This window comes from Kogia breviceps, chromosome 8 (genome assembly GCF_026419965.1).
Source record: "Kogia breviceps isolate mKogBre1 chromosome 8, mKogBre1 haplotype 1, whole genome shotgun sequence".
In the NCBI taxonomy this organism is placed as follows: Eukaryota; Metazoa; Chordata; class Mammalia; order Artiodactyla; family Physeteridae; genus Kogia; species Kogia breviceps.
Window position 1 is genome coordinate 95543090 of NC_081317.1, and position 27467 is coordinate 95570556.

General features: G+C 41.2%; 1 protein-coding gene across 4 annotated transcripts in view; it reads left to right on the plus strand.

Moving 5' to 3' along the window:
- SYK (spleen associated tyrosine kinase) overlaps positions 1 to 27080 on the plus strand; it is a 93455-nt gene extending 66375 nt beyond the window's left edge. For all 4 annotated transcript variants that reach the window (XM_067039805.1, XM_059071507.2, XM_067039803.1 and 1 more), the window contains 7 exons: positions 4408 to 4489; positions 5876 to 6053; positions 9307 to 9516; positions 10585 to 10774; positions 21801 to 21941; positions 23329 to 23441; positions 26230 to 27080. In XM_067039805.1, coding sequence (XP_066895906.1) covers positions 4408 to 4489; positions 5876 to 6053; positions 9307 to 9516; positions 10585 to 10774; positions 21801 to 21941; positions 23329 to 23441; positions 26230 to 26302 — 987 coding nt within the window. In that variant the 3' untranslated portion in view covers positions 26303 to 27080. The remainder of the gene's footprint in view (positions 1 to 4407; positions 4490 to 5875; positions 6054 to 9306; positions 9517 to 10584; positions 10775 to 21800; positions 21942 to 23328; positions 23442 to 26229) is intronic.
- The last annotated feature ends 387 nt before the right edge of the window (positions 27081 to 27467 follow it).

Below are 27467 nucleotides of genomic sequence, written 5' to 3' on the forward strand. Positions count from 1 at the left end.
AGTATAATTCACCCTCTCCTTACCCCCTGCCATCACTTACTCTAAGGACTTGTAGTCCTTACAAGAATAAAATTTCTCCTATTATTAGCCTTGGAATATTTTTCTTTGCTAATTTAAGTGCATAAACCTATCCTTCTATTAAGGATGATTGACAGAGTTGGAACAACAGCAGCCTTAAAGACTGTGCTTCTGTTTCACAGTTCAAAGGCACAGTCTCTAAGATGAGACATAGCATTCACATTTATCTTAGTTGTGGAAAAGTGTTCCAGAATTTCAAGTTAAAACCCATTTTACGTGTTTTATTCCAACACATACATTGCTGGCTGGAATATTTTAAGACATTTTCATACATGATTCACTAGTGTTCAGCTGGGAGAGAGAAAGAAGAAGTTCTTAAGTCATACCCATTTACTTGGTAATGTGGGAGCAGTGGACCAGACCCCTGAGAAAATATTACCACATGATTGTAAAGGGCCAGATTTTAGATCTTTGCTTCTAAGGTGAGGGAAGATTAATTATGAAGGTGAAGTGTTTATTTTCATGGATCTGAAGCAAACCTAAGATTATCTCATACCCTGGCCAAGAAGAGTCTGCCTTCACCTGTGGAAACTTAGTCCCCATGGGACCATGGTCATTCCACCAGAGACCAGAACCATGTCTTGTTTGGGCAGCCAATATTTCTGAAGCCTACTGACCCTTTTTGTCACTTCAATTGTGACAAATATGTTGTCATCTTTATTACTGCTGTTGCCTGATTTGAAAATGTCTTTTAAAGAAGTCTAGATATTAAAGTCTATAAATGGCCATAAGAACACCTAGAAATACTCCCCAATCAGGAAACTCTGAATTAGCTTACCAGCTCCATAACAGCAATATTTTTTTCTCTCTTTTATTCACTTCAATGTGCACTTCTTAGAAACCGGCACGGAAAGAGTATTTGTCAAATATATATCCTACTTGCAGTTAAGCCTGGCCAGTTAGAGATCACAGATCATAATTTATAACCTAAACAAATATTCTTTTTATTGTTGTGGAGTGATTTGTTTTTACCTGAATTTGCAAAACTTAGAAAAATCGCAAATTGCTCTTTGGAAGGTGGAAAGCTAAGGTAGCTAGTGCCATCTAGTGGTGTCCTGCAGCTTTGACTTCTGTTTCGAATACCAGCAAAAATGGGGAAAAAAGCAACAGTCAACATTTCATTTATACCTTGTTCTCTGTGTAGAAAAGGGGATGCTGTTGATTAGGGCAGAATAAGTTATCAAATACAAAGAAGAAAGAATAATGACAAATGATACACTGGACCAGCATTATGTTTTTCATTAAATTAAAATTTCTTTAAATTCTAAGTATTAATAATACTTTGATAATTTATCATTTTACCTTAGAGCTCATTCTTTACAAAGTCCTCAAATTCTTCTTTTCAACTGAGCATTTGATTCCAGAGGGCATTTGTCATTGTTTTAACTAATGACATATTCACCGAGTTCTCTGGGAAAGATGAAACTTGTATTTTGTATCTTCATCTTCATGTAAAGTCAATACTACCCTTTTAACAGACACAGCAGAAAACCTTCCATTTCTTCCAAAGAACAGTCTCTCGAGTGTAGTTCCATCCTCTGTCCCACTCAGGGCAGGGAGGGACGAGGGGTCTGCACAGGGAGCTGATGTGGTTATTGAGGGAAACTCGAGGTTCAGGCTGCAAAGGCTCATAGTCAAGTGGTGGTCCGTGTGGGCAGCTTTGAAATGAAGTCCTGAACCACCTCAGCTTAAAAGATGGGACCCAACCTTTCAAAGAAGACCCCCCCCCAACCCGTTTCCTTATCCATAGCCAAGACAGATGAGGGGTGAGCACCACACAGCTAATCAGAATATACATCACTCTGTCCAGGGCTTTAGGCAAACTGTGTCCATCCCTACTGATTCTTACTCCTCGCGCCCTAGTATCCTTTTCAGTACTTTTTACACCCCTACCTCTGTTTTTAAATTCTCCCCCACAGGATTCATATGGCAGGTAATTGCTTTTTTTTTTTTTTTTTTTTTTTTTGCGGTGCACGGGCCTCTCACTGCTGTGGCCTCTCCCGTTGCGGAGCACAGGCTCCGGACGCTCCGGACGCGCAGGCTCAGCGGCCATGGCTCACAGGCAGCCGCTCGGCGGCACGTGGGATCTTCCCGGACCGTGGCACGAACCCGCGTCCCCTGCATCGGCAGGCGGACTCTCAACCACTGCGTCACCAGGGAAGCCCCTGGTAATTGCATTTTGAGTTAACTGTTAACAGCCTTTATGAAGTCCTCCGGCTGTGGAGAACATTACATCAGGGTGGAGAGGCTGCAGCCCCAGGATACATCTCTAAGTGAACAAAGGGTGGGAGGTCTTCTAGTCAAGAGAAGGGGTGCTGGTGCCCTCTCTTTGTCCATGATGGTTGGTCCTGGTGTCTTGAAGTTTTGTCTCTTTGGATTCAGATCCTCCCTACCTCGAGGGAAAATCAGAGAAATTGAAATGATAGTCAGTGTGAACCTAAAAGAGACCTTTTTCTAAAATTTGAAAACTATTTCCATCTTGGAGTTTGATTGTCAGAGGGAACTGAGCAGACCAGGAGGATGGCAAGCCTTGGGAATTACCTAGTTTCTCCTAGGACAGTTCTGTTGAGACAGGATAATTATTTTATAAATGAGAAGTGAGCTCTCAGCACATCCGATAATCTCGTAATTATATGTAAATTTTTTAAAGTGGTGTATTGTCGTTCGGAATTACCCACACCTATTCTTTGTTAATATAAGAACTTGAGAGAGAATTCACTTTTAAATCACATTAGTTTACACTTCACATCTCCCAGTTTGAAGGGTATCTCCATTCATTCATTCATTCATCATGTGTTTGTCGAACCCATTTTTGTTCAGCATCAGTGGTGGGTTGAGTGAACCAAATTTAGTAGAAAAGCTCTAACTCAGTGAATAAATGACTATGGCCCCTGTAACTTATATTCTGTTTTCATTCTTGATATATCATAACTACTTCTATTGAACAGTTTGATAAGAATGCTGAGATAGTCGTCAGAAAATGGATCCAATGACATCTCATTGACAGATAAGAGCGAATGTCCTGTAGGCTGTCAGAAGGGCCTTTGCCCAGTGAGCAGTAGAGCTCGGTAGGCAGCAGGAAGGTTTGGAGACAAGTGGACAAGTGGCAGCAGTGATGCATTGTGACTTTGTTACTGTACTTTTGGTTCCCGGGCTTGGGATATCAGGAAGGCAGCAGAAGATTCAGTGTGTGCCGGGAGATAAGTGACTGTGTAAAATTAAGCTTACTGTCTCTGTTTCTTTAAATTTCTCCAAAATCTGGCAGTATCTCATTCCTTCGTGGCCAATGTTTGGGCGCTGCTAAGGTAAATAGATCTATAAAATTTCCACTCACTCATGCCAAAAAAAAATAGTTTGAATCGTGGTTTTCCCATGAACCAAATTTAGTAGCAATACCCTTGTTTTAAGTTGGGGTGAAGGTGGATCAGACAGACTTTGAGATAGAGACTTTCGGAAGGGAAAGGATATAGGAATATAGCAGTGGGTTTTTCCCCCATTATTTCATGCTGCAGACTGATGCAAATTGAATAAATAATAGGGGAGGTTGCCATTAATAATGGCCAGCAAGGCTTTTGTTTCCATATGCTTCGGTTACCTGCTCTGGGTAAAAGGAAGAATTACTTTCCTTCTGGCTAGCAAAAAGAGGCTTCCCCTTCTCACAGGGTCCATGATGATGATGATGATGGTGACATGATGGCAATCCACAGCAGGGTCAGTGGACCCTGGGCTGCTGGCAGCCGCCTCCTCTTGCAACCTCTAGCTTACTGACCAGCGCTACCCTCTGGCATCTACCCAAAAGTTGCTACATCTCCATGGATGATAAAGATATAAGAGGATACTAGGAAGGCATAGATATTTGGAGTTGGGGAGTGGGTGGGAGCAGCTGGTGGTTACCTAATGTTTCTTTTTAAATAACTTCCCTACAATATAAAATTAAAGAGAAAGAAGTGATGGAGGAAAACAAATCCAAAGGGATAATGAGAATCTTCAGCATCTTTTAGCAAGTGGAAGTAGGATTTGAAAGGGCATGTAAGTAGGAAGGAATACCACCCAAACAGTTATGACTAATTCTCTCACAATGGGACTCCTGCCTGCCCCTTTCTTTGTGGGAGCAAGAGCTCTATTTAACCCTCACAGCATCCCATCAGTTGCCCGAAGAATGAGATAAGCCATGTCGTTGCTGTTTTCCTGTCTCTTTTCCTAGTTCCTTCCTTTGTCTTCCCTGCTTAAGTTAAAATGTTATTATTTGGAAATAAAAATAATTACGCAGATCAACTCAACAGTGTTATGGCTGAAGAAAAGTGAGCTGTTATCATTTGTGTGCCTCAGGGCTCCTCATCCCAAAGGCCAGAAAGTTCGGTGACGTTCAACCCTTATGAGCCAGACCGAGGGCCCTGGGCCAACGAAAGAGGTGAGAGATGCACCTTTAGTCCCTGGGTGTTCACAGCACAGAGCTGTCTCCCACAGTCCCTTGCCAGTTGCAGGGCGGGGTCACCCCACTGTCAGCAGCTGTAACATAGCACTGGTTAGCAGCAAGTGGTCCTGTCCTCTGGTGTCAGGGGACAGATGCCACTTGTCTGTGAGCAGTGCTGTCTGTTGGATGAAATGGTCTGTACAGCCTCCCTCACAATAAATTGGCCACATTGAAAATATCCTTCAATCCTGCTGCTTCAGGATTTCTCACCTCTTGCAACAATAACTGATATTACTCAAAGTTTCCATTTCTAAGATCCTGTTCTTGGAAAAATGTCTGTGTTCAGGAATACGTTTCAGCAGGAGGTGCAGAAATAAATGGGTGACTGGTAAAAACTGAAGGAATGTCTGAGTTGTGATTCTGTGAGGCCAGGAGAGGATAGTATTCAGGGAGGCACCCCCTCAAACTCAATAGGCCTCTACTAGACTGATCAGAAATGGGGCCTCTGGGTGACCTTCTTAGGTTTTCTAGGTGGCCCCAGGTTTTTTTTAATTGGTGAACTTGGTCTGTTTAATGCTACAGAAAAAAGCACCCCCAAACTTAGTAGCTTAAATCAACAACAATCATTTAATTATCTCATGCAGATCATGAATCTCGACAAGGCTGAGCTGGTCCGTGGTGGCTCAGGGCCTCTTGCAGGGAGTTTGGGGGTGGAGCTGGGCCAGCAGCGGGTGGAGGCCATGGTGAGACTGGGGCCAGGGCTCTGGCAGCTGGCCAGCATCTCCCAGTCTCCACAGAGCCTCGGAGGCTCTCAGTCTGGTCTCTCTGCCTGAGCCGGCTGGAACAGTCTCACAGCATAGAAGGAGTCGGGGCAGTTGGACAATTGCATAGCGTCTGAAGCTTCAAGAGGCAGATTTCCAGCAACCCAGGCAGAAGGTGCATGGCCTTTTAGGACCTTGCCTGAGTATATCACAGACATCACTTCTGATATACTCTATTGGTTGACATGATTACAAAAGCCACTGAGGTGAGGTGACATAGATTCCACCTCTCAATGAAGGAGGGTCACAATTTTCAGACATAGTTTAAAGCCACCACGGCCCATTAGGAGGGCCCCATCTGTCTTTGCCTCTGGCAGGAAAACCCTTTCTCGATGTTCATTAGTGCAAGAACAGGGGTCAAGTACAACAGGGATGAAGGGCTTTTTCCTACCCCGCTACCAGCTGCCTTGAGCGCCTTGAGCGCTCACAGACACCATAACTGCCCAAGGTAACCAAGGTCTTAAAAGGCAAGCTGTGAACCCAGGAGGTAGGGGTCGGGGGGACGATGGCAGTTTCATGGGGGATTCAGCCTCAGGGTTGTGCATTCTTGACTGTGTTGCAGAAGCCCAGAGAGAAGCCTTGCCCATGGACACCGAGGTCTATGAAAGCCCCTATGCAGACCCCGAGGAGATCAGACCCAAAGAGGTCTACCTGGACCGGAAGCTGCTGACCCTGGAGGACAAGGAACTGGGCTCTGGGAACTTTGGGACGGTGAAGAAGGGCTACTACCAGATGAAAAAGTAAGTCAAAACGGTGCCCTGTCACAACACACTCATTCTCATGTGAGCTTACATTCTAGAAACTACTACATATACATGTATTGTGTTTATTTTATCTCAAATGCAAAATTTAACCTGACATGGCTAAATCCTTTGTTATCAACAGTGTAGTTTTTGTTCATTTCTGGTACAATTCAAGTGAAAGCATCCATTATATATATTAACTGTGTATGTAGTAATTATATACATATTAGTTTAGATGTATTATGTGTCCCTTCCAGAGAATTAGAAAATAGAAACAAGCAAAATATAAGAAAATAAAAACATCCTATTTTACCACTCAAACACCACTACTGTTAACAAACGTGTCTATATTTTTTTGGGTGTTTATATGTACACACATGCACATATGTACTAATTAAAATGCAATCATTCAATGATAACCCAGTGTTTTCACTTATTTTCTTTGATTTTTAAAAATTGTGTCTCGTTTCCCTTAACTAGAAAATTCTTGATTACAGATATCCTTAGCATAATTATTTGCTTTATCCTGTAATTTCAAAGAATAGTATATATTACATAACAGTTAGAATTGCTAAATTACTAAAAATCTCTTTGTTCTTCATTTGGTCTTTAGAAGACATCCAACATGGAATGTTCAGTAAAAGTACTGGTTCCTAAGTACTTTGAAAAATACTGGTTTCTAAAGTCCTTTGAAACAAATCTTCTCTGAAAATCTGTTTGATAGGAATATAATTGTGTTTGGTTGTTTGATGCTATTTTAAATTTAAGGAATTTGTGTACATTTTTTTTCTTCATCATGTAAATGATTCAAGGGTCAAAAATATAGACAAAAATATGCACAGAAGCTTATGCTTTTAATCCTGCCCCTTCCACCATATGTGTGTGTGGCTACATGTGTGTGTGTATATATATATATATATATATATATATATATATATATATATATATGTATATATGTATATATGTATATATATATGTGACTGCTATGCTTATTTTTAAATATATGTGTATACATATATATATATCACAGTTATTTCATAAAGTGAATATAAATTATCCTGTATTAAGGTATAGATTTTCTCAACTAGTTTGTGATACTCAAATTCCTTGCTTAATTAAATATATAAATTAACATAGATATAACTATAGATACATAATTTCAGATAGAAATTTGGGGAGAGGAGAGGCCATATAGGTGAATTTGGGGCAAAATGATGTCTTTACAATACTGAGTCTTCCAATCAATAACAGTGACCCATCCTTCCATTTACCTGGGTCTTTTATTTCTCTGAACAGAGTTGGTTAGTTTTTATGTGTAGAGGTCTTGTACAACTTCTTTGTTGGATTCATTCATAGGTATTTAGTACTTTTGATGTTAATATATGTGGTATAACTTAAAAATTTTTACTTGTCATTCCTTGGCATTGCTTGAATGCAGGAATATGATTGGTTTAGTCTATTGGCCTGATGCCCAACAACTTTGCTTAAAGTCCCCTATTATTTCTCACTTATTATTTCCAGTAGTTTATCTATGTATTCTTTGACCCAGAAATATATCATGTATAAATAGTGACAGTTTTATTTCATCCTGTCCAATCCTTATATTTTTACATTTCTTCCTTGCCTTATTGTACTAACTAGGAACTGTGGTTCAGTGTTGAATAAAAGTGGCAGTAGCCTCATTCCTCCTTCCTGATTTCAGGCGGAAAATTTTCCACATTTCACCATTAGGTTTATAGCTACTGTTTATCAGATTATGAAAGTTTCCTTCTATTTCTACTTTTCTGAGGGATTTGTTTCTAATCATAAATGTGTATTACATTTTTTGTGTACTTTTTCTCCTCTGCTGCTAGGACCACAGGCTTTTTCTCCTTTATTGTGTTCATGTGGTGAAATATACTGATTGACTTTCAGATGTTCAACCAACCTTGCATTCATGGAATAAACCCATCTTGTTCATGAATTATATATCCGTCATATCTTTTTCATAAATCACTGAATTTAATTTATTAATATTTTCCTTTGAATTTTTATATCTACATTCGTGAGGGATATCAGTAAATTATTTTCTTGTAATTTCTTTTTTTTTTAATGAGGTTAATGTCATCCTCATAAAATGAGTTGAGAAGTTCCCTTCCTCTTTTTGTTTCTGGAAGAGTTTGTGGGTGTTCTCTCTTCCTTAAACATTGGGAAGAATCAAGAGGTTTTTCCTTGTTAAATTTAACCCGTACCTCACACCATACATGAAACCAGTTCCAGGTGGATGGCAGAATGAAATGTGAAAGGTAAAACAATAAACTATCTAGAGATAGCATAGGATAATATTTCCTTGGTCTCAGGAAGAGGATGCAGGGGGCTCCTAGGGTGCTGGTGATGCTGTGTATCTCTATCTGTATAGGAGCTATAGCATGTGTCCAATGTGTAAATACTCTTTTGAGTTCTGCACTGAAGCTGTATGTTCTTTTCTGAATGTATATCAGACTTAGTCTGTTACTCTGTTATTTTACCTATTTTATGGGATATTTCTGTTTTTATTCTCCCATTTCAGAGTTCAACAAAAGAGGTATATTTCTTGTATTTGTGGGAACTGTATCATGGAGAGATGCAGTTTCTCAAATCATACGTAGTTAAGTTCCATTCATTTATTTAAGCCCCACTATATCAGAATATTTTCAAGAGTTGAAACATGACCCAGGTAAAGTTTTTATTAGAAAATGGAAAGTAATTAGTTTTTTGCAAACTTGTTGAAGTGTGTTTAAAATTAGCAAAGCTCACTTTTTAAAAGTGTTTTATAAATTATGAGCTTTAACAGTATATGTTTTTTAATTCTGCAGCTAGAAATTCATTGTAACATATATTAAAGGCATGTTGTATTTACATACATTACACATAATCTGAGATGATAAATCTCAAGATGTTACTGGAATTCATGTATGTCATAGTTTGTAAAGTTTGTTAGAAAGTTATTTAAAAATTCTACAATGTGTTGGCTTTCTGCTTGTTTGGGGCATTCTTCAGCACTCTCCCATTATTTTTAACCAATTGGGTGTTAATCTCCTTGTCTATAAAATGAGAGAACATGATTGGAAAATTAGTCATGTATAACATGGCTTCTTAAGACACATTTCCATTCTGTGGCAGATATTTCTATAACATCATTTCTAGCATAGGAATTATGCTTCATGAAAGTTAGTTACCTACATGTGAGCCACTTTGAAAAGTTTCTTATGTGTTGTGATTTCTTTTGCAGAGTTGTGAAAACAGTGGCTGTGAAAATCCTGAAAAACGAGGCCAATGACCCCGCTCTTAAAGATGAGTTATTAGCAGAAGCAAACGTCATGCAGCAACTTGACAACCCTTACATTGTGCGCATGATTGGGATATGCGAAGCCGAGTCCTGGATGCTGGTTATGGAGATGGCGGAACTTGGTCCACTCAACAAATATTTACAGCAGAACAGGTATCCTTAGGTACCCCAGAAGCTCATACTGTGAGGAGCAGGGCCCACCTGCCCAATGCACATCATAACCTGATTTCTACAGGAAGCCTTGTCTCCTCCCACACCTTCCCAGGGTTGATCCACTCAGGGAGACGAGAGAGTTGTAGTCTTTGGATCAAGTGTTCTTTAGTTCTTAATGTGTAAAGAAAAACTCTAATCCAACAATTTGGTCTTCTTTGCTCACTCTGTACTGGCCTGGTGATAGAATCAGCTGTAGACTATCTTGGCAAGCAATCTCCCCTCACCAAGCAGAACAAACATGCTCTTTTAAAATAAATATTTAAATAAACGTTTTATAAAAGAAAACAGTGAGGGCTTCCCTGGTGGCGCAGTGGTTGGGAGTCCGCCTGCCGATGCAGGGGACGCGGGTTCGTGCCCCGGTCCGGGAGGATCCCGCATGCCGCGGAGCGGCTGGGCCCGTGAGCCATGGCCGCTGAGCCTGCGCGTCCGGAGCCTGTGCTCCGCAACGGGAGAGGCCACGACAGTGAGGCCCGCATACCACAAAAAAAAAAAAAAAAAAAAAAAAAAGAAAACAGTGATATTTTACATGTCTGGCTGACCTCTACATTCCCTTGAGTAATTACTTCTGAAAACATCCATTGCTATTAATTGACTACAACCATCGATGGAGTAATCATGCTGTGCTCATCTCCAGCCATGGTTGAGATGGAGGAACTCATGTGGAATAAGTCATAATAATAGCCACTGATTACTTTATCCCATTTGCTACATTATGTTTATACTTAACTGAGACTCAGGATTGGTTTTGCTAGCTGTCCAATATTGGAAGGGAGATTCCAACTGAAGCCTGGCTCTTGGTGAGCCAGGTCTGACCACCCCATTATACTGCTTTTCATGCAATTCAAAGCATACCTTGAAAATTCTACCAGCTGAACACCAGTCACCATCATTTGTGACTCTTGCTTAAGAAGAGTAGGAAGTGAGTGGGTTCATATTCTGTGTGCCTGGTTGGTTGTTCTAAAATGGACTCTTGTTCACTATCACTAATAACACATTTGTGACTTTCAGGCATGTCAAGGATAAGAACATCATAGAGCTGGTTCATCAGGTGTCTATGGGAATGAAGTATTTGGAAGAGTGCAATTTTGTGCACAGAGATCTGGCTGCAAGGAATGTATTGCTGGTTACTCAACATTATGCCAAGATCAGTGATTTTGGACTTTCCAAAGCACTTCGTGCTGATGAAAGCTACTACAAGGTAGGAACAACTGAGCCAGTATTCAGAGCATCAGGTGGTAAAAATCTGAAATGCAAATGTATGTTTTCTTAATTTATTATGGTAGGGTTTCAAGAAGCAATTTCCCTATTTAAAAATAACTATGTAAGAAATTTTCTTCTTAAGCTTTGATTCTATTGTTTAAAAAATGGAAATACTCTAATATGTCACAACTTGGGATTTACTCAGAATAATATATTCGAAACTATGTTCCTTGGAACAATAGCGAATCAAGGTATTAATGATGATTCATTTGGGAAAAAAACAAGAATAGAATTCCTTTGTTAAATTGTTTTGGAAAATATGCGTTGAACAAGTTAACTCTTGCAGGACTTTTCAAAGCTCCTATCTGAACCCTCAAATGAACTAATTGCAACTAAAAGAAGGGAAAAAAATAAGAAAGCCCCATCCTCATATGAATTCAATCACAGTCTGTATGTAGAGTCTATGTTGATCAACTAGAAGATGTGCTAGGATTGAGACCAGGTGGTGGAAGAGGGTACCAAGAATAGATTCCCACCTCTTCAGGTCCCTGGGAATGTCCAGCCACCTCAGAAATAGACAGCATACCCTGAAGATCTAACTAGTGAATGGCAGGATGGGATCTGTGGGATTGCCCTGTGTGCCACACCCTGGAGCGGCTGGAGAAATACGCCTAAGTGTCCACACCTACCCACCCACCCTTTCTCTGAGAGCCAGGTGTGGGTATGACAGGTAGCAGCAGATAGCAGCTCTTGGTCAGCTAAGGGTCAGCACAAAGGTACGAGCAACAGTAGCGGAGCTCCCATCACAGCTCTTCACTCCATTCTTCATAGAGAAGCTGGCCCCAAAGCAAAGCTGCTTCAGAAATGAGCCAGCATGAGAAAGGTATCAAGTGAGCCCTTTGCAGGGACTGCTGGGAGATGGAGCAAAGGGAACAATAGCCTAGAATAACAACCACACATGCACACCAGAAAAAAAATAGATTTTATGTTGGAGACACTTTGTAACGTCACTTCATCAAGATAATTAGAGAGAAGAAAATATAAACTAAAACAAGGACTCAAAGAGGAGACGAAGAAGTTGAGATAACAAATAATCCCAAAACTTAGTGCATTAAAACAATGCCAAGCATTTATTTACACACAGTTCTACACTGTAGGCCGAGCTTGGTGGAAATGATGCATCTTTGCTCCACACAGTGTCTCAGGAGGTTGTTCCAAGGGAGCAGAGGATTTATTTCCACTCTGCTCACTCACACAGCTAATGACTGATTTGACATGGGCTGTGGTCTGGGACCTCCACTGGGCTGTACCCATTAAACAATAACTTAACTACATGTGGCCTCTCCATGTGCCCCTGAGCTTACTCACAGCATGGCAGATGGTTCCTAAGAGCAAGTTACTCAAGAGGCAGGAAGTGGAGGCAGCCAGGCTCCTAAGTTCAGGGCCCAGGAACTGGCTCAGAGTCACGTCCACTTATTCTATTGGTCAGAGCAGCACGATGGAGTAGGAGACCCCAGCTTCTGTCCCCCAACAAAGATCAACAGTTAGACAGCTATCCATGAATGAAACAGCTCTGGGAGAATGCTGGAGTCCACTTAAGAAGCAGCACAGTGGAATGAAAAACCTGAGAATAACTACATAAAAAGGGAAGGAACAATAGCTTAATTTTGCCTGCATCATCACATCCTTCAGGTCAGCACTGCTCAGTGGAGGCAAGAACCCAGCTAGAAAGAGTTCTCTTCACCAGGAAAGGGAAAGCAGGGTGAGCAACCAACTTCCCCATCCTTTTGGAGCAGTGCACGAAGGACCCACTTCAGTTTCACACAACCCAGAGGCCAGCAAAGCTGAGCTGTCTAGAGACAGCTAGGAACAAGGAAGAAGGGAGAAGGCTGGGGGCTACCACTATCAGCTACACAGCAGGAGTGAGCATGGTTCCCGGTGACCTACTCTGCAAAGGAACCCCAGCAGCCTTCACTACTGAGAACTTCAACCACCCTCGCAGATGCTGCAGATCCCCCCAGCTTTCAACACGCAGGATCTCATCATGGACTCCCCACCGACTTCACTGCTGAGGGTTTTTGCCTTACAGGTTTTCTAATTTACAGACACAAGCCACCTGAGTCCCTCCCTACTCCCCCCACCTCACCCACTGGGGAGCAGGATCCATACCAGCAGCCCACTCCAGCTGCTGCAGCTGCTTGCATTCAAAGTGACAGCCTGGACCCCAATGGCTGATCCCCACCAGCATGTGTGCACTCATGGCTATCTCTTGCAGCTGTGCACCTGCACACTGCCAGCTCAAATCTCATTACTGGCCTCCACTGCTGTGCAGGTATCTCGGATGAGCCTGTGAAGCTGCGGGAGTGCACTCTGACAGCCAAGGCCCCTATGGCATTTTGTGGGCTTGGATATGCCCCTGTCTCCTGTCACTGGCCTACACCACTGGGCTCACCTGCAGCTGTGCACTTACACACTGTCAGCCCAACTCCCATCACCTTTAGTGCCATGCATGTACCCACGGCAAGTCTCTGCGGCCACAAAAGGGCACATCAATAGCCCAGGGTCACTGCAGCTGCTAGTGCACCCACAGTTGGCCTCAACCTGTGCTGCTAGGCCCAGCCCTTGCCACTATGTGTTTTGCAGCCAGCCCCAGTCACTATAGAGGCAGCTCAGCCAGCCCCCACAGCTGAGTATATGCACACCACTGGCTCTGGCCACTGCCAACACCTGCCTGGTCCCCAGCTGCTGGGCCTGGAGGTACCACTGAGGACCCCAACAGCCCTTGCAGCCACTGCAGATCCCCTGTAGCTATTGCCAAGGAGCACACAGTTGTTGTTTTGTGAACCACAGAGATGTAAGCAAGTGAGACATCAAGCCCTACCCCCAGACCTGGAGCCATCACATACCCTTGCACTTGATATCCTGTACCCTAGACCAGCAGTCCCCACCCTTTTTGGCACCAGGGACCAGTTTCATGGAAGATAGTTTTTCCACACATCGGGGGTGGGGATGGTTTGGGGATGATTCAAACACATTACATGTATTATGCACTTTATTTCTATTATTACTACATTGTAATATATAATAAAATAATTATACAACTCACCATATTTTCACTTGCCACTCACTGATAGGGTTTTGATATGAGTCTGCAAGCAACTGATTTATTACAGGCTCTGTGCAGTCACACCTCTCTGCTAATGATAATCTGTATTTGCAGCCACTCCCCAGAGCTAGCATCACCACCTCAGCTCCACCTGAGATCATCAGGCATTAGATTCTCATACAGAGCATGCAACCTGGATCCCTGGCATGTGCCATTCACAGCAGGGTTCATGCTCCTATGAGAATCTATGCCGCCACTGATCTGACAGGAGGTGGCAATGCGAGCAGTGGGGAGTGGTTGTAAATACAGATGAAGCTCTTTGCTTGTTTGCCTGCTGCTCACCTCCTTCTATACAGCCCAGTACTGGTCTTTGGCCCAGGGGTTGGGGACCCATGCCCTAGACCCAGGGTCAAAGTATGCTCCAGCATGCTCCCACCCACAGGTGAAAGTCTTTCCTTACTGAAGTCAGCCCATACAGTCTGGAAGAGGTGGCTGCATCTTCAAATATACAGATGCCTACACAAGGCTGCAAGGATCATGAAGAATCAGGGAAACATGACACAACCAAAAGAACACGGTAAACTTCCAATAACTGATCCCAAAAAAATGGAGATACACAGATTGTCTAACAAATAATTCAAAAATAATTCTTCTGCTCAGAGAGCTACAAAAGAACACAGATAAACAATTTAATAAAAATCAGAAAAACAGTACAAAAACAAAATAAGTTCAGCAAAGACACAGAGAACATAAAAAAGAAGCAAACAACTTTTGGAGTTGTACAATACAAAGACTGAACTGAAGAATTCAATGAGAGTTTCAACCACAAACTAGACCAAGCAAAAGAAAGAATCAGTGAAGTCAAAAACAGATCATTTGCAGCTAGCTAGTCAGAGGAGCAAAAAGTAAAAAAGAATAAAAAGAAGTGAGGAAAGCCTACGGGGCTTATGGGTCACCATTAAGAGAAACAAGTTATATATTTCTGAAGTCCAAGAAGAAGAGAGGGTGAAAGGGGCAGAGAACTTATTTTTAAAAATAATGGCTGAGACTTCCCAAATCTGAGGAGAGATTTGGACATCCAAGTTCATGAAGCTCATAGGTCCCCAAATAAATTCAATTCAAATAGATCTTCTCCAAGACACAGAATAATAAAATTGTCAAAAATCAGACAAAGAGAGAATCTTAAAAGCAACAAGAGGAAAAAAACGCTTGTCCCTTACAAGGGAGCTCCCCATAAGGCTACCACCAGATTTCTCAGCACAAACCTACAGGCCAGGAGAGAGTGGAATGATACATTCAAAGTTCTGGAAGAAAAACGTTGCCAACCAAAAACACTTTATGTCCCAAAACTGTCCTTCAGAAAGGAAAGTGAGATAAAGACTTTCCCAGGCAAACAAAAGCTGAGAGAGTTTATCACCACTAGATCTTCCTTACAAGAACTTCTGAGTTCTTCAAGCTGAAATAAAAAGAAGCTAATTAGTAACATGGAAGCATATGAAAATATAAAACGTACTGATAAAGGTAAGTATATAGTCAAATTCAGCATACCCCATTACTATAATATGGTGTTGTGTTAATCACTTAATGCTGATATAAAACTTAAAGGACAGGGCTTCCCTGGTGGTGCAGTGGTTGAAAGTCCACCTGCCAATGCAGGGGACACGGGTTTGTGCCCCGGTCCGGGAAGATCCCACATGCCACAGAGCGGCTAGGCCCGTGAGCCATGGCCGCTGAGCCTGCGCGTCTGGAGCCTGTGCTCCATGATGGGAGAGGCCACAACAGTGAGAGGCCTGTGTACCGCAAAAAAAAAAAAAAAAAAAAGCTTAAAGGACAGAAGTATTAAAAATAGCTATAGCTACAATAATTTGTTAATGGATACACGATATAAAAAGACATAAATTGTGATATCAAAAACATAACGTGTGGGGAGGAGTACAAGGGTAGAATTTCTGCATACAATTGAAGTTAAGCTGTTATCACCTTAAAATAGACTTATATTTATAAGATGTTTTATGTAAGCCTCAGGGTAACCACAAGGCAAAAACTTGCCATAGATACGTACAAGATAGAGAAAAGGGAAGCAAAGTATACCACTATGGAAATTCATCAAATCAAAAAGGAAGACAGTAAGAGAGGAAGAAAGGAGCAAAAGAACTATAAAACATCCAGAAAACCGTAATATGGTATTAGTAAGTCTTTACCTATGAATAATTAATTGTAAATGGATGAAATTTTCCAATCAAAAAGCATAGAGTGGCTGAATGGACAAAAAAAAAAAAAAGTCAACTATGTGCTGCCTACCAGAGACTCATTTCAACTTTAAGGACACAGAAAAACTCAAAGTGAAGGGATAGAAAAATCTATTCTATGCAAATGTAAACCAAAAAGTAGCAGGTATACCTATGTTTATATCAGACAAAACAGACTTTAATCCAGAAACTGGTGCAGGAGACAGAGGAGGTCGGTCATCTTATAATGGTAAAGGGGTCAATTCATTAAGAAGATAAAGTAATTGTAAATATACATGTACCTAACATTGGAGAACCTGAATATATTAATCAAATATTAACATATCTTAAGGGAGAAATAGATAATAATATAATAATAGTAGCAGTCTTCAATACCCCATTTTTAACAATGGATAAGTCAAGGAGACAGAAAATCAATAAGGAAACATTGGACTTGACCTGTGCTTTAGACCAAATGGACCTAACAGAATTTACAAGAGAATTCTATTAAACATATCAAGAAGAATTAATGCCAATCCTTCTCAAACTATTCCCAAAAATGGAAGAGGAGGAAATACTCTCAAATTCATTTTTCTTTTTTTTTTTTTTTTTTTTTTTTTTGTGGTATGCGGGCCTCTCACTGTTGTGGCCTCTCCCATTGCGGAGCACAGGCTCCGGATGCGCAGGCTCAGCGGCCATGGCTCACGGGCTTAGTTGCTCCGCGACATGTGGGATCTTCCCGGACCAGGGCACGAACCCGTGTCTCCTGCATCGGCAGGCAGATTCTCAACCACTGCACCACCAGGGAAGCCCTCAAATTCATTTTTCAAGGCCAACATTATCCTGATACAAAAGCCAGATACAAGGAAAGAAAACTATAGGCCAATATCCCTGATGAACATAAATGCAAAAATTCTCAACAAAATACTAGCAAACTAAATTTAACAACACGTTAAAAAGGTCATACACCATGGTCAAGTGGGATTTATTCTTGAATTCGAGTATAGTTCAACATATGCAAATCAATAAATGTGATAACCCACATTAATAGAGTGAAAGATAAAAATCATATGGTCATCTTATTAGGTATAGAAAAAGCATTTGACATAATTCACATCATTTCATAATAAACAGTCTCAAAAAAGTCAGTATAGAAGGAACATACCTCAACACAATAAAGGCCATGTATGGCAAGTCTATAGCTAACATCAGACTCAGTGGAGAAAAGTTGAAAGTTTTTCATCTAAGATAAGGAATAAGACAAGGGTGCCCACTCACACCACTGATTAACAGTACTGGAAGTCCTAGCCAGAGCAATTAGGCAAAAAAAAAAAAAAAAAAAAAGAAAAGAGAGAAATAAAAGGCTTATAAACCAAAATTACCTCATCTCTGTTTGTAGATGACATGATCTTATACAGTTGACCCTTGAACAACACAGATTTGAACTGTGCAGGTCCACTTACACATGGATTTCTTTCGCTAGTATGTACTACAGTACTACACAATCCACTATTGGTTGAATCCATGGATGCAAAACCATGGATACAGAGGGTCAACTGTAAGGTTATATATGGATTTTTGCCTGTGTGAAGTGTTGGCACCCCCAACCCCTACATTGTTCAAGGGTCAACTGTATATAGAAAACCCTAAAGACTCAATCAAAAAACTGTGAAAACTAATCAACAAATTCAGTAAAACAGCAAGATACAAAATCAACACACAAAAAGCAGTTGCATTTCTATACACTAATAGTGAACTATCCAAAAAAGAAATAAAGGAAAAAAAATCTCACTTACAATTGCATCAAAACAATAGAATACTTAGCAATAAATTTAACCAAGAAAGTGAAAGATCTACGCACTAAAAGTAAGATATTGATGAAAAAAATTGAAGAAATGGAAAGATAACATGCGTTCATGGATCAGAAGAGTTAATATTGTTAAAATGACTACACTACCCAAAGCCATCTATAGATTCAATACAAATCCCTATTAGAATTCCAGTGGCATTTTTCACCAAAATAGAAAAACTTATCCTAAAATTCATATGGAACCCAAAAAAACCCTGAATAGCCAAAGCAATCTTGAGAAAGAACAAAGCTGAAGGCATTATACTTCCTGATTTCAAACTATGCTACAAAACTGTAGTAATCAAAACAGTGTGGTACTGACATAAAAACAGACACATAGATCAATGGAACCGAATCAAGAACCTAGAAATAGACCTGTATATATATAGTCAACTAATATTTGACAAGAGAGCCAAGAATGTTCAATGGGGAAAACATAGTCTCTTCAATAAATAGTGTTGAAAAAACTGGATATTCACATGCAAAAGAATGAAATTGGACCCCTATATTATAACATTCACAAAAATTAACTCAAAATGGATTAAGGACTTGATTGTAGGACTTGAAACCATAAAACTCCTAGAAGAAAACATGGAAAAAGGTCCTCAGTGTTGGTCTTGGCAATGATTTTTTGGATATGACACCAAATGCACAAGCAACAAAAGCAGAAATCAACAAATGGGACTACATCAAACTAAAGTTTCTGTACAACAAAAGAAACATCAACAGGATGAAAGGTCAGCCTACAGAATGGGAGAAAATATTTGCAAACCATCTATCTGATAATTGGTAATTATCCAAAATATATAAGTAACTCATACAACTCAATAGTAAAGCCCCGCAAATAATCAGATTTTTAAATGGGCAAAGGACCTAAATAGAAGTATTCTATTTTTTTCTATATTTCTATGACAAAAGAAGCCATTCAAATAGCCAACAATTACATGTAAGGGTATTTGAGATCACTAAGCATCAGAGAAATGCAAATCAGAACCACAATGAGATGTCTCTTCATACCTGTTTAAATGGTGATCACCAAAAAGATAAGAGATAACGAGTGTTGTTGAGGATATGGAGAAAGGGGAATCCTTGTACACTGTTGGTGGGAATGTAAATTGGTGCAGCCACTGTGGAAAGCAGTATGGAGTTTCCTCAAAAATTAAGAATAGAACTACCGTACCATCTGGCAATCCCACTTCTGTATATATATCCAAAGGTAATGAAATCACTATCTAGTAAAGATATCTTTAGCCCCATGTTCATTGCAGCATTATTTACAATAGCCAAGACATGGAAACAACCTAATATCCATCAATAGATGAATGGATAAAGAAAATATGATATGTGTATGTGTGTGTGTGTGTGCATGTGTGTGTGAGTGTATGTGTGTGTTGGCTTAAAACTGTAGACAAATATATGGGATATATTCAGACATAAAAAAGAAGGAAATCTTGCCATTTGCAATAACATAGATGGACCTTGAGGGCATTATGCTAAATGAAATAAGTCAGGGAAAGACAAATACTGTATGATATCATTTATATGTGGAATTTAAAAAGCCCAACTCATAGAAACAGAGAGTAGATTTTGGTTGCCAGGGTTTGGGAGGTGAGGGAAATGAGAAGATGTTGGTCAAAGGGTACAAAATTCTAGTTATAAGAGGAATAACTTCTGGGAATCTAATATGCAGCTCGGTGCCTAGCGTTAACAGTACTACATTGTATAGTACTTGGAAGTTACTGAGAAAGTAGATCTTAAGTGTTCTCACCATTACAACAGCGACAACAAAAATTAGCAATTTTGTCAGGTGAAGGATATGTTAACTAACCTTATGTTGTAAACATTTTTCAATATATACATGTCTCAATCATCATACTGTACAAAAGAAAGAAGCCATGTTAGAAGCAGCTAAAAGAGACTGAACACAAATGAAAAGATGGGAACATGGAGAATTTCTTTAAGAAAACAAAGTGAAATGGAAAACATTAAAGAGTTAAGCAAGATTAAAGGGAAATGATAGTGATGAAAGCAAATTAGCTCAGTGCTTGGAGAACTGTGCATGACAGCATGAATTTGTGCAACAGGACTGTAAATGCAAATGCCCTTTAATCCAGCAACTCCTTACAAGTACTCTACACACAGGGCAGATACACACTGTCAGTAATGTTCATTCTAGCATGATGTGTAATAGCAAAAATCAGGAAACAACTTAATGACCTCTCAGTAGGAGGCTGGTTAAATCAGTTGTAGCAGGTTTATGCGAAGCATACAATTAACTCTCCTAAAAGTGACTTTCTTTGCATGTGCTGACATAGACATATATCTATGACACATGGTTAAGTAGAAAAATTTAAAAGTAAAGTGCAAAATATATATACCTATAGCTTGATTACTCCTCAAGAAAGCATATATTACCAGTTTATACTTATATGTTGATTTTTCTGGAAGGATTCAAGAAAAACGATCAAACGTGCTGTCTCTCTTGGTGAGGATTTGGAGTTTGTGGTGGAGAGAGATTCCCTTTTCATCATATTTAGGATTTGTCAAAGGTTTATCTTGTGATCAGTTTAAAATTCAGAATAAACTTGAAATAACACACATGACTAGATTGTTCACAACTTTTGAAATCAAAATCTAAAAATAATACATAACACGAATGAGACAGACATATAAGCAGTGTGTCATTTAGAGAAGTGCCCTAGCACCTGTGGTCTCAGATTGATATCCCCGAGTTGTCTCCTTTGGCCACCGTAGAGCAACTCACCTCCCTCCCTCCACTTCAAGAGATGTCACCCAGGTTAGAGTGACTTCCATGAGAGGTATCAAGACTTCACTACACCACGCTGAACCCTAAACCGCAAAGAAAGAGTTTCGCTAGGCAAGATTTTTATCTCTTTACTAGCACTTGCTTTTTTAAATTAGAAAGTTTACAACTTTGTTTTAAATGATACTAGCAAACCATCTCCCCCAAAACAGTGTTGGCTTAAAGCTGTAGACAAATGTACAGTAATAGTTAAATATATTATGAACAGCCTAGTATTTCTTGGAGCAAAACCATGAAGTACTATTCAGGCCTGACTCTTGCATTGCCACGCCAAGCTCCAAGAAGCTGTGAGTAGACAAAGGAAGAGGTAAGAGAAAGAGACTAAAAAATACAAAAAATTCAGTCAACCTTAAAAATATATATTTAAATATTTAAAATGTAAGATGTTAAGTTTTAACATATTTTTAAGATTCAGACCAGATATATACACACAGGCATTTTGTGAGTCATGATTTTATTTCTTTTTTTAAAATTATGGTAAAATGCACATAACATAAATTTTACCATCTTAACTGTCTTTAAGGGTACAGTTTAAAGACAATGTAATGTTCAGTACATTCACTTTGCTCACAACCAATCTCTAGAATTCTTTTCATCTTCCCAAACCAAAACTCTGTACCCGTTAAACAGCTACTCCCCATCCCACCCTCTCTCCACAGCCCCAGGCAACCATTATTCTACTTTCTGTCTCTATGAATGGGACTACTCCAGGGGCATCAGATGAGTGGAATCATACAATATTTGTCCTTTAGTGACTTGACTGGCCTACTTCACTGAGCATAATTAAAGGTAACCACATGGTTCATCCATGTCGTGGCATGTATCAGAGTTCCTTTCCTTCTTAAGGCTGAATGATACTCCACTGTATCAATATACCCCATTTTGTTTATCCATTCATTTGTCGATGGACATTTGGTTTGCTTCCACCTTTGGCTGTTGTGAATAGTGCTGCTATGAACAAACATGGTGTCCACCATTTTATTCTTAATGAAACATCTCTATGTGCTTGGTTTTCAGGCCCAGACCCACGGGAAGTGGCCCGTGAAGTGGTACGCTCCAGAATGCATCAACTACTACAAGTTCTCCAGCAAGAGTGACGTCTGGAGCTTTGGAGTGTTAATGTGGGAAGCATTTTCCTACGGGCAGAAGCCATATAGGGTGAGCTACTTGTGTTTCATTTCCTAATTAACAGACCATCAGAACAGATAAGCCCCAGATTATCGTTAAAGGACCCTGAAAATCATCAAATATGGACACCCTTTCTGAGTCTTTATCTTTTGAGAGTGGGGGGTTAATATGATCTCACTTTATTCTAAACTGAAAGAAATATTCGAAGCTATCTGGACAGTATGTGGGTTTTTAAAATTGTGTATTACACATATAAATATGCATAAAATATGCCAATGAAAATTCAATTAACTATCAAGTTAAGAAGGGTAAAAGGGAATTTTATTTGAGCCAAACTGAGGATTATAACCCAGGAAGCAGATTCTCGGAAAGCTCTGAGAACTGTTCCACTTTTAGAAGTTGAAGGCACAGTCATATACATTTGTGAGACAAAGGATCATACATCAAAATGACATACTGATATTTTACATAAAGGTCACTAGGGATACATAGTCCAGGTAAACATGTACAAAGGGAACGGCAAGTCACCATGACCTACAGAGCTAGGAATGAACACTATTTTTTAAAGAAGTTACAGTGCTAGTGTCAGAAGAAAGGAAAAAAAGTGATCTTTATGGCCAAGCAGGCACTCCCATCTTTGAGGAGCTCTGGTTAATGTGTAATGCAGGTGCACACTGCACAGTAGGGAGGGAGGGAGAATGTCCAAACAGACACAGAATTTTATGTTAAATTTTTTCTTGTCTTGCCTTAAAATATAAATTTTATCTCATCAAATATATACCCAAATCACCATTTATTAGATTTGAAATAGAAATAATGGCTATTCCCATTATCAAATTTGCAGCTGTTACCTTTTTTTAGATTTTTTTTCATATATATATACTGAAAAGTGCACAAATCCTAGGACACAGCTTGATGGATTTTCACAATTGGGGCACACCCATGAAGCCAGCCCCCAAATGAAGAAACAGAACAGAAGCCTCCCTTTCCCCCTGCACACACAAAACTTACCCCAAGGATAACCCATGTGACTTCTAGCGTCATAGATTAGGTGCTCCTGGTACTTCCCTGGTGGTCTAGTGGTTAAGACTCCACGCTCCCAATGCAGGGGCCCCAGGTTCGGTCCCTGGTCAGAGAACTAGATCCTGCATGCCGCAGCTAAAAAGATCCCACATGCCGCAACTAACGATCTTGCACGCAACAATGAAGATCCCGTGTGCTGCAACTAAAACCCAGAGCAGCCAAACAAATAAATAAATATTTTAAAAAATAGATTAAGTGCTCCTATTTTTTGTACTTTATGTAGTTAAAATCACACAGCATGTACTCTTTTGTTTCTTTTGGGGGGTAGGATGTATTTGTTTTGTTTTGCTGCATGCTATGTTTGAAAAGGTCAAGAATATTTTGCATGTCTTAGGGAATGAAAGGCAGTGAAGTTTCTGCTATGCTGGAGAAAGGAGAGAGGATGGGGTGCCCTTCAGGGTGTCCGAGAGAGATGTACGAGCTGATGACCCTGTGCTGGACCTATGAGTGAGTACCCAGCCCTTGCTACCATTTAGCCCAGTGCTCTGGAGGCAGATAGCATTGCTGAGCACTAAAAAGGAGCATGAATTCTGTCTTTTCATGAATCAGGGATGGGCTCCTTTCTAAACAAACAAACAATGGGGGGAGAGGTCTTGCTTCCTGGACCACACACTTATATTCTTTAGTCTAAAGAGTATAGACAATTAGTCTGATTCAGGATATCAAAATTTAAACGTAGATAATATTGGCCAAAGGGTGGAGGGGTGGTCAAAGGAAAAAAATATTCTTAAGGCTCTGGTCTGGTGATACGTGCTATTTTGGCATGAGTGGATGGCGGAGGTACTTAGCAGGGGGATGTCATACTTCCTAATTCCTGATCACCTTTCAGAGTGAGGCATGACCACGGATAGTGGGCAGCTCACAGATGGATTGGCCAAGGTAGCACTTCCCGAGAAGCAACTCAGAACTTGGAACAGTGGCCCTAGAGTCTGAACTGAGGGGCCTCACATGGCCTGCCTGGTAGAGCACATGTGACATTGTAGTCAGGTGATGTCCAGGGCAGCTCAGCTGGCCAGAGAAACACACCGCACCTAAGAATCAGGGACGTGGCCTTTGACCTTGCTTGGGTTTGGCAGCCTGGACATGAATCATGGGGAAACCCTCAAGCCATGGTCTGTGTCCCTCTGACACTGAAGTGTGCGTATAGCGCCCTTGCAACGTGGCAATGATGCAGGTCTGTAATCTGGGGGAGCTCATATATCTGCCAATAGATTTGATACTTCGAGGTTCAGGTTTTTTCTCAGATATGACAGCTGATCTTGCAAGAGTATCTTCAGGATGATGGATATTTCAGGTGCTTCCAGGTGCCACCTGGGATTCTGCAATGCCCCGGGAAGCATCTTCCACAACTGTAGCTGAGAGTGGAAGTGAAGAATCTCATTATTATCTAGAAGTGACCCAGGGTCAGCAAGGGAGAGGGCAGTTATTTCCCTGCCACTTTCCTCATGGAGGTTACAATCCTGGGCTAGGCAAACAGGAAACAAATTAACCCCGACATAAACGCATGATTATGTATTCTGATGGGTGCTATAGAGCAAACTTCAGGGAGCTTTGAATGAGAGTAGAGAATTTTGGGGGGAGGGTCATACTTCCATTGGAGAGTCCATATTGGCCTCTTCTAGGGAGGGGCATTCCAACCGAGAAATGCAGGTTGAGGAGCTTGAGTGCCGGAAATGGCCCCACTGGGCACGAGGGTCAGAGCGGAAAAAGCACCCCAGACCCAGGTAGTCGGAAGTGACCAGGGCGCCAGCACACACACAGGACACTTGGCCACCCTCCTCTGCAGAAGCTCAGTGTTGTCCTAGAGGCAGCCTCACCCATGGTATAAAGGAGAGATTCCCTGGGAAACCTGACCAGGTGTCTTTGCTGAGGGCCAGTGTGTACTCCTGTTTTCTTACACTAGTTTGTTTGCTTGGTGCTAGGCTGCTGGGCGGATGAAACCCTCACAGCAAGACTCAAAGGGACTCTATGTGCATTCGGATCCCCATGGTAGGAGTAGAACACCCTGTTTGGCAAAGATGTTGAAGTTGTGTTCTTTGACTTGAAGTTTAGTAGCAGGAGGGAGGCTTTCCTTCTGCGCGGACACAGGTTTCCACACATGGTCCTGCATCCCAGGCTTGGCCATCACGTTCCCTCCTGCAACACAATTTGGTGGCCAGAGACATCTTCCCACAGTGAGTGTGGTCTATAGACATGACCCCAGATGGCTGATATTTTTACGCAGTTTTATTGCCTGCTCTTGAAAGCTGTAGGTGCAACCATTTGTTTGATGCCATTTGACAAAACGACCTATTTTGGTTCTGTAGAAGCCACCCTGCCCTTATAACAGTAAATGATTCTTGGTTCCCAGGTGTGGTCCCTGGCTGTTCTCTTATATCTAGACTGAACCATATGAAATCACAGTTGTTGTAGCTCAAAAAGTTTGAATGTGGACAGTTCATGCAGTTTAACCTCAAGTTCTATGTCACTTTTTGGGCAGTTCTACCCACTTGCAATATAACCAAAAATCTTGCAAAATAAAATTAACTTCCAAGCAAGGATAGACTCTCCGAATTTTAAGAAATACTTGCTTCCAACTGATTCTGTTCAGGATTCCCATGTTAGAGGAAGCAGAGATGTCTCTAAAAGTTTGTTTAGAGGTTGCAAGTTGTTAAAAAATAACTTTTACCCATGGTTTATATACATCATCGCCTCACCTGCCAACAGTGACAGAAGTAAGGCCTTGCCACGTTAAGGTTTAGAATAGCAGCATCTTTTCAGAAAACCCAGAGCCATCTGATTGGAGTGTGGGGAGGGGAAGTTTAAATTGTGTCCACATTTTTTTTAAAAAAAGATTGAGTCAAACGTTAAATATATATCTGCAGCACACTGGCCAACTAAGTATTTTCAGACATGTTCTGTTTTGCTAGGTCATAAGGAGACAGTCTCTGAAGCTGCGGTTAAAAGATCCTGACTCTGAGAACAAAACTTTCCCATCTTTAAGGTGGACAGGGGTCACCTAGGGACCTTGTTGAATGCAGATTGGGTTCTTTAGGTCTGGGCTGGGCCTAACACTGTATTGCCCCGAGGCTTCTGGTCAGCCACACTTAGAACAGGGATGCAGTGTGACCGCAGGCTCATGAGGAAGCGGGGCGCCGCGACTCCACTAGCACTTGGCCTGCAAAGGCCCCTGCTGTGACCAGCACTTTTTCACAGGCATTGAGAACAAACAATAATGCCCCTCTTCCCTTTGCAGCGTGGAGAACAGGCCTGGATTTGTAGCAGTGGAACTGCGGCTGCGCAATTACTACTACGATGTGGTTAACTGACGGCTCCCGTGCCCGTCTGTGGCTGCCTTTGAGCAAACGAGCAGTCGAGGGAAGACTATTCCAGTGCTTTGATCTTGAGTCTCCATCTTCCTCCGCCCGGGAGAGCCAGCTCAGATGGAACGTTCCACTGACCGTGGTTCCCCAAAGCCTGTCCTGGAACACGCCCTCCACAAAGCAGCCTGTCCCAGAGGAGCGGTGGGAAGACAGGTGGACACCAGGACCAAGGGTCCCATGGATTCGTGCGTGTTCCTTGTCCGAGTGGCAGGTTATTTGCAGGATTTGTTTGCAAATTTCTTTCTGTCTTTTCAGTTCTTGGGCTCCTGGGCTGCATTTGAATACCCAGCATCACCATGGGGTGCTGAACCCTCCTGCCCATTTCGGCTGCATTTTCAGTGGCCAGAGGGTGCCCTTGGCTTGTGATGCCTGCCGTGGAGGGAAGGAAGGGAGAGGAGAAGAGATTTGACTGCCTCCAGAGCATGGCTCCTAGAGGTCCCAAGATTGAGCCCTGCCACTGAAAAACGTTCCCCAATAAAAGTGTTTTGAGGCTTAAAAAAATCAGGCTGGACCACTGCAATTTCTAAGCCTGTAGCCCAGTTAAGGGAAAATAGAAAGTCTGAATACTGCTTTTGCTCTGTGTGTTCTGAGGCAGAAGACTCACATCTATATGAAAACTGGAGCCTGTTGGAATGAATTGGCTTGGCTTACTTCCCCCACAAAAGCCTCTCTGAAGACTGTACTTGACTGGAGACTAATAAATAAAGTTCTTCGTGGAGACCCAGTAGGGAAGAGGATGTCTGTCATCTCAGGTCTGACCTAGGACAGACAGCAGGGTGCAGTGGGCTGTCGTCTGCTTAGTGTGGTCCAAGCTTGCTCTCCCCTAAAGAGGGGCTGCAGCCAGAATTCCCTGACTTTTTCTGTATTCATAGTGAGGGACAACTTGGGCCAAGGCGATCTAAAGAGGAGTTTCTAAGGCAAGTATTAATTCACAATAAAGCCACAGATCCTGACCCTCTCCACAAGTAAACCTCATTGAGTGTGACTTTGGGTTGAAGATACAAGACCCAAGAAATTTTTTTCTAGTCCCTGAGTCTTAGTTAATCCTTGTCTAATGTTTGATCTCATGCAGATCATCAGCCCATTGATGTCAGATTTGCTGTAGCCATCC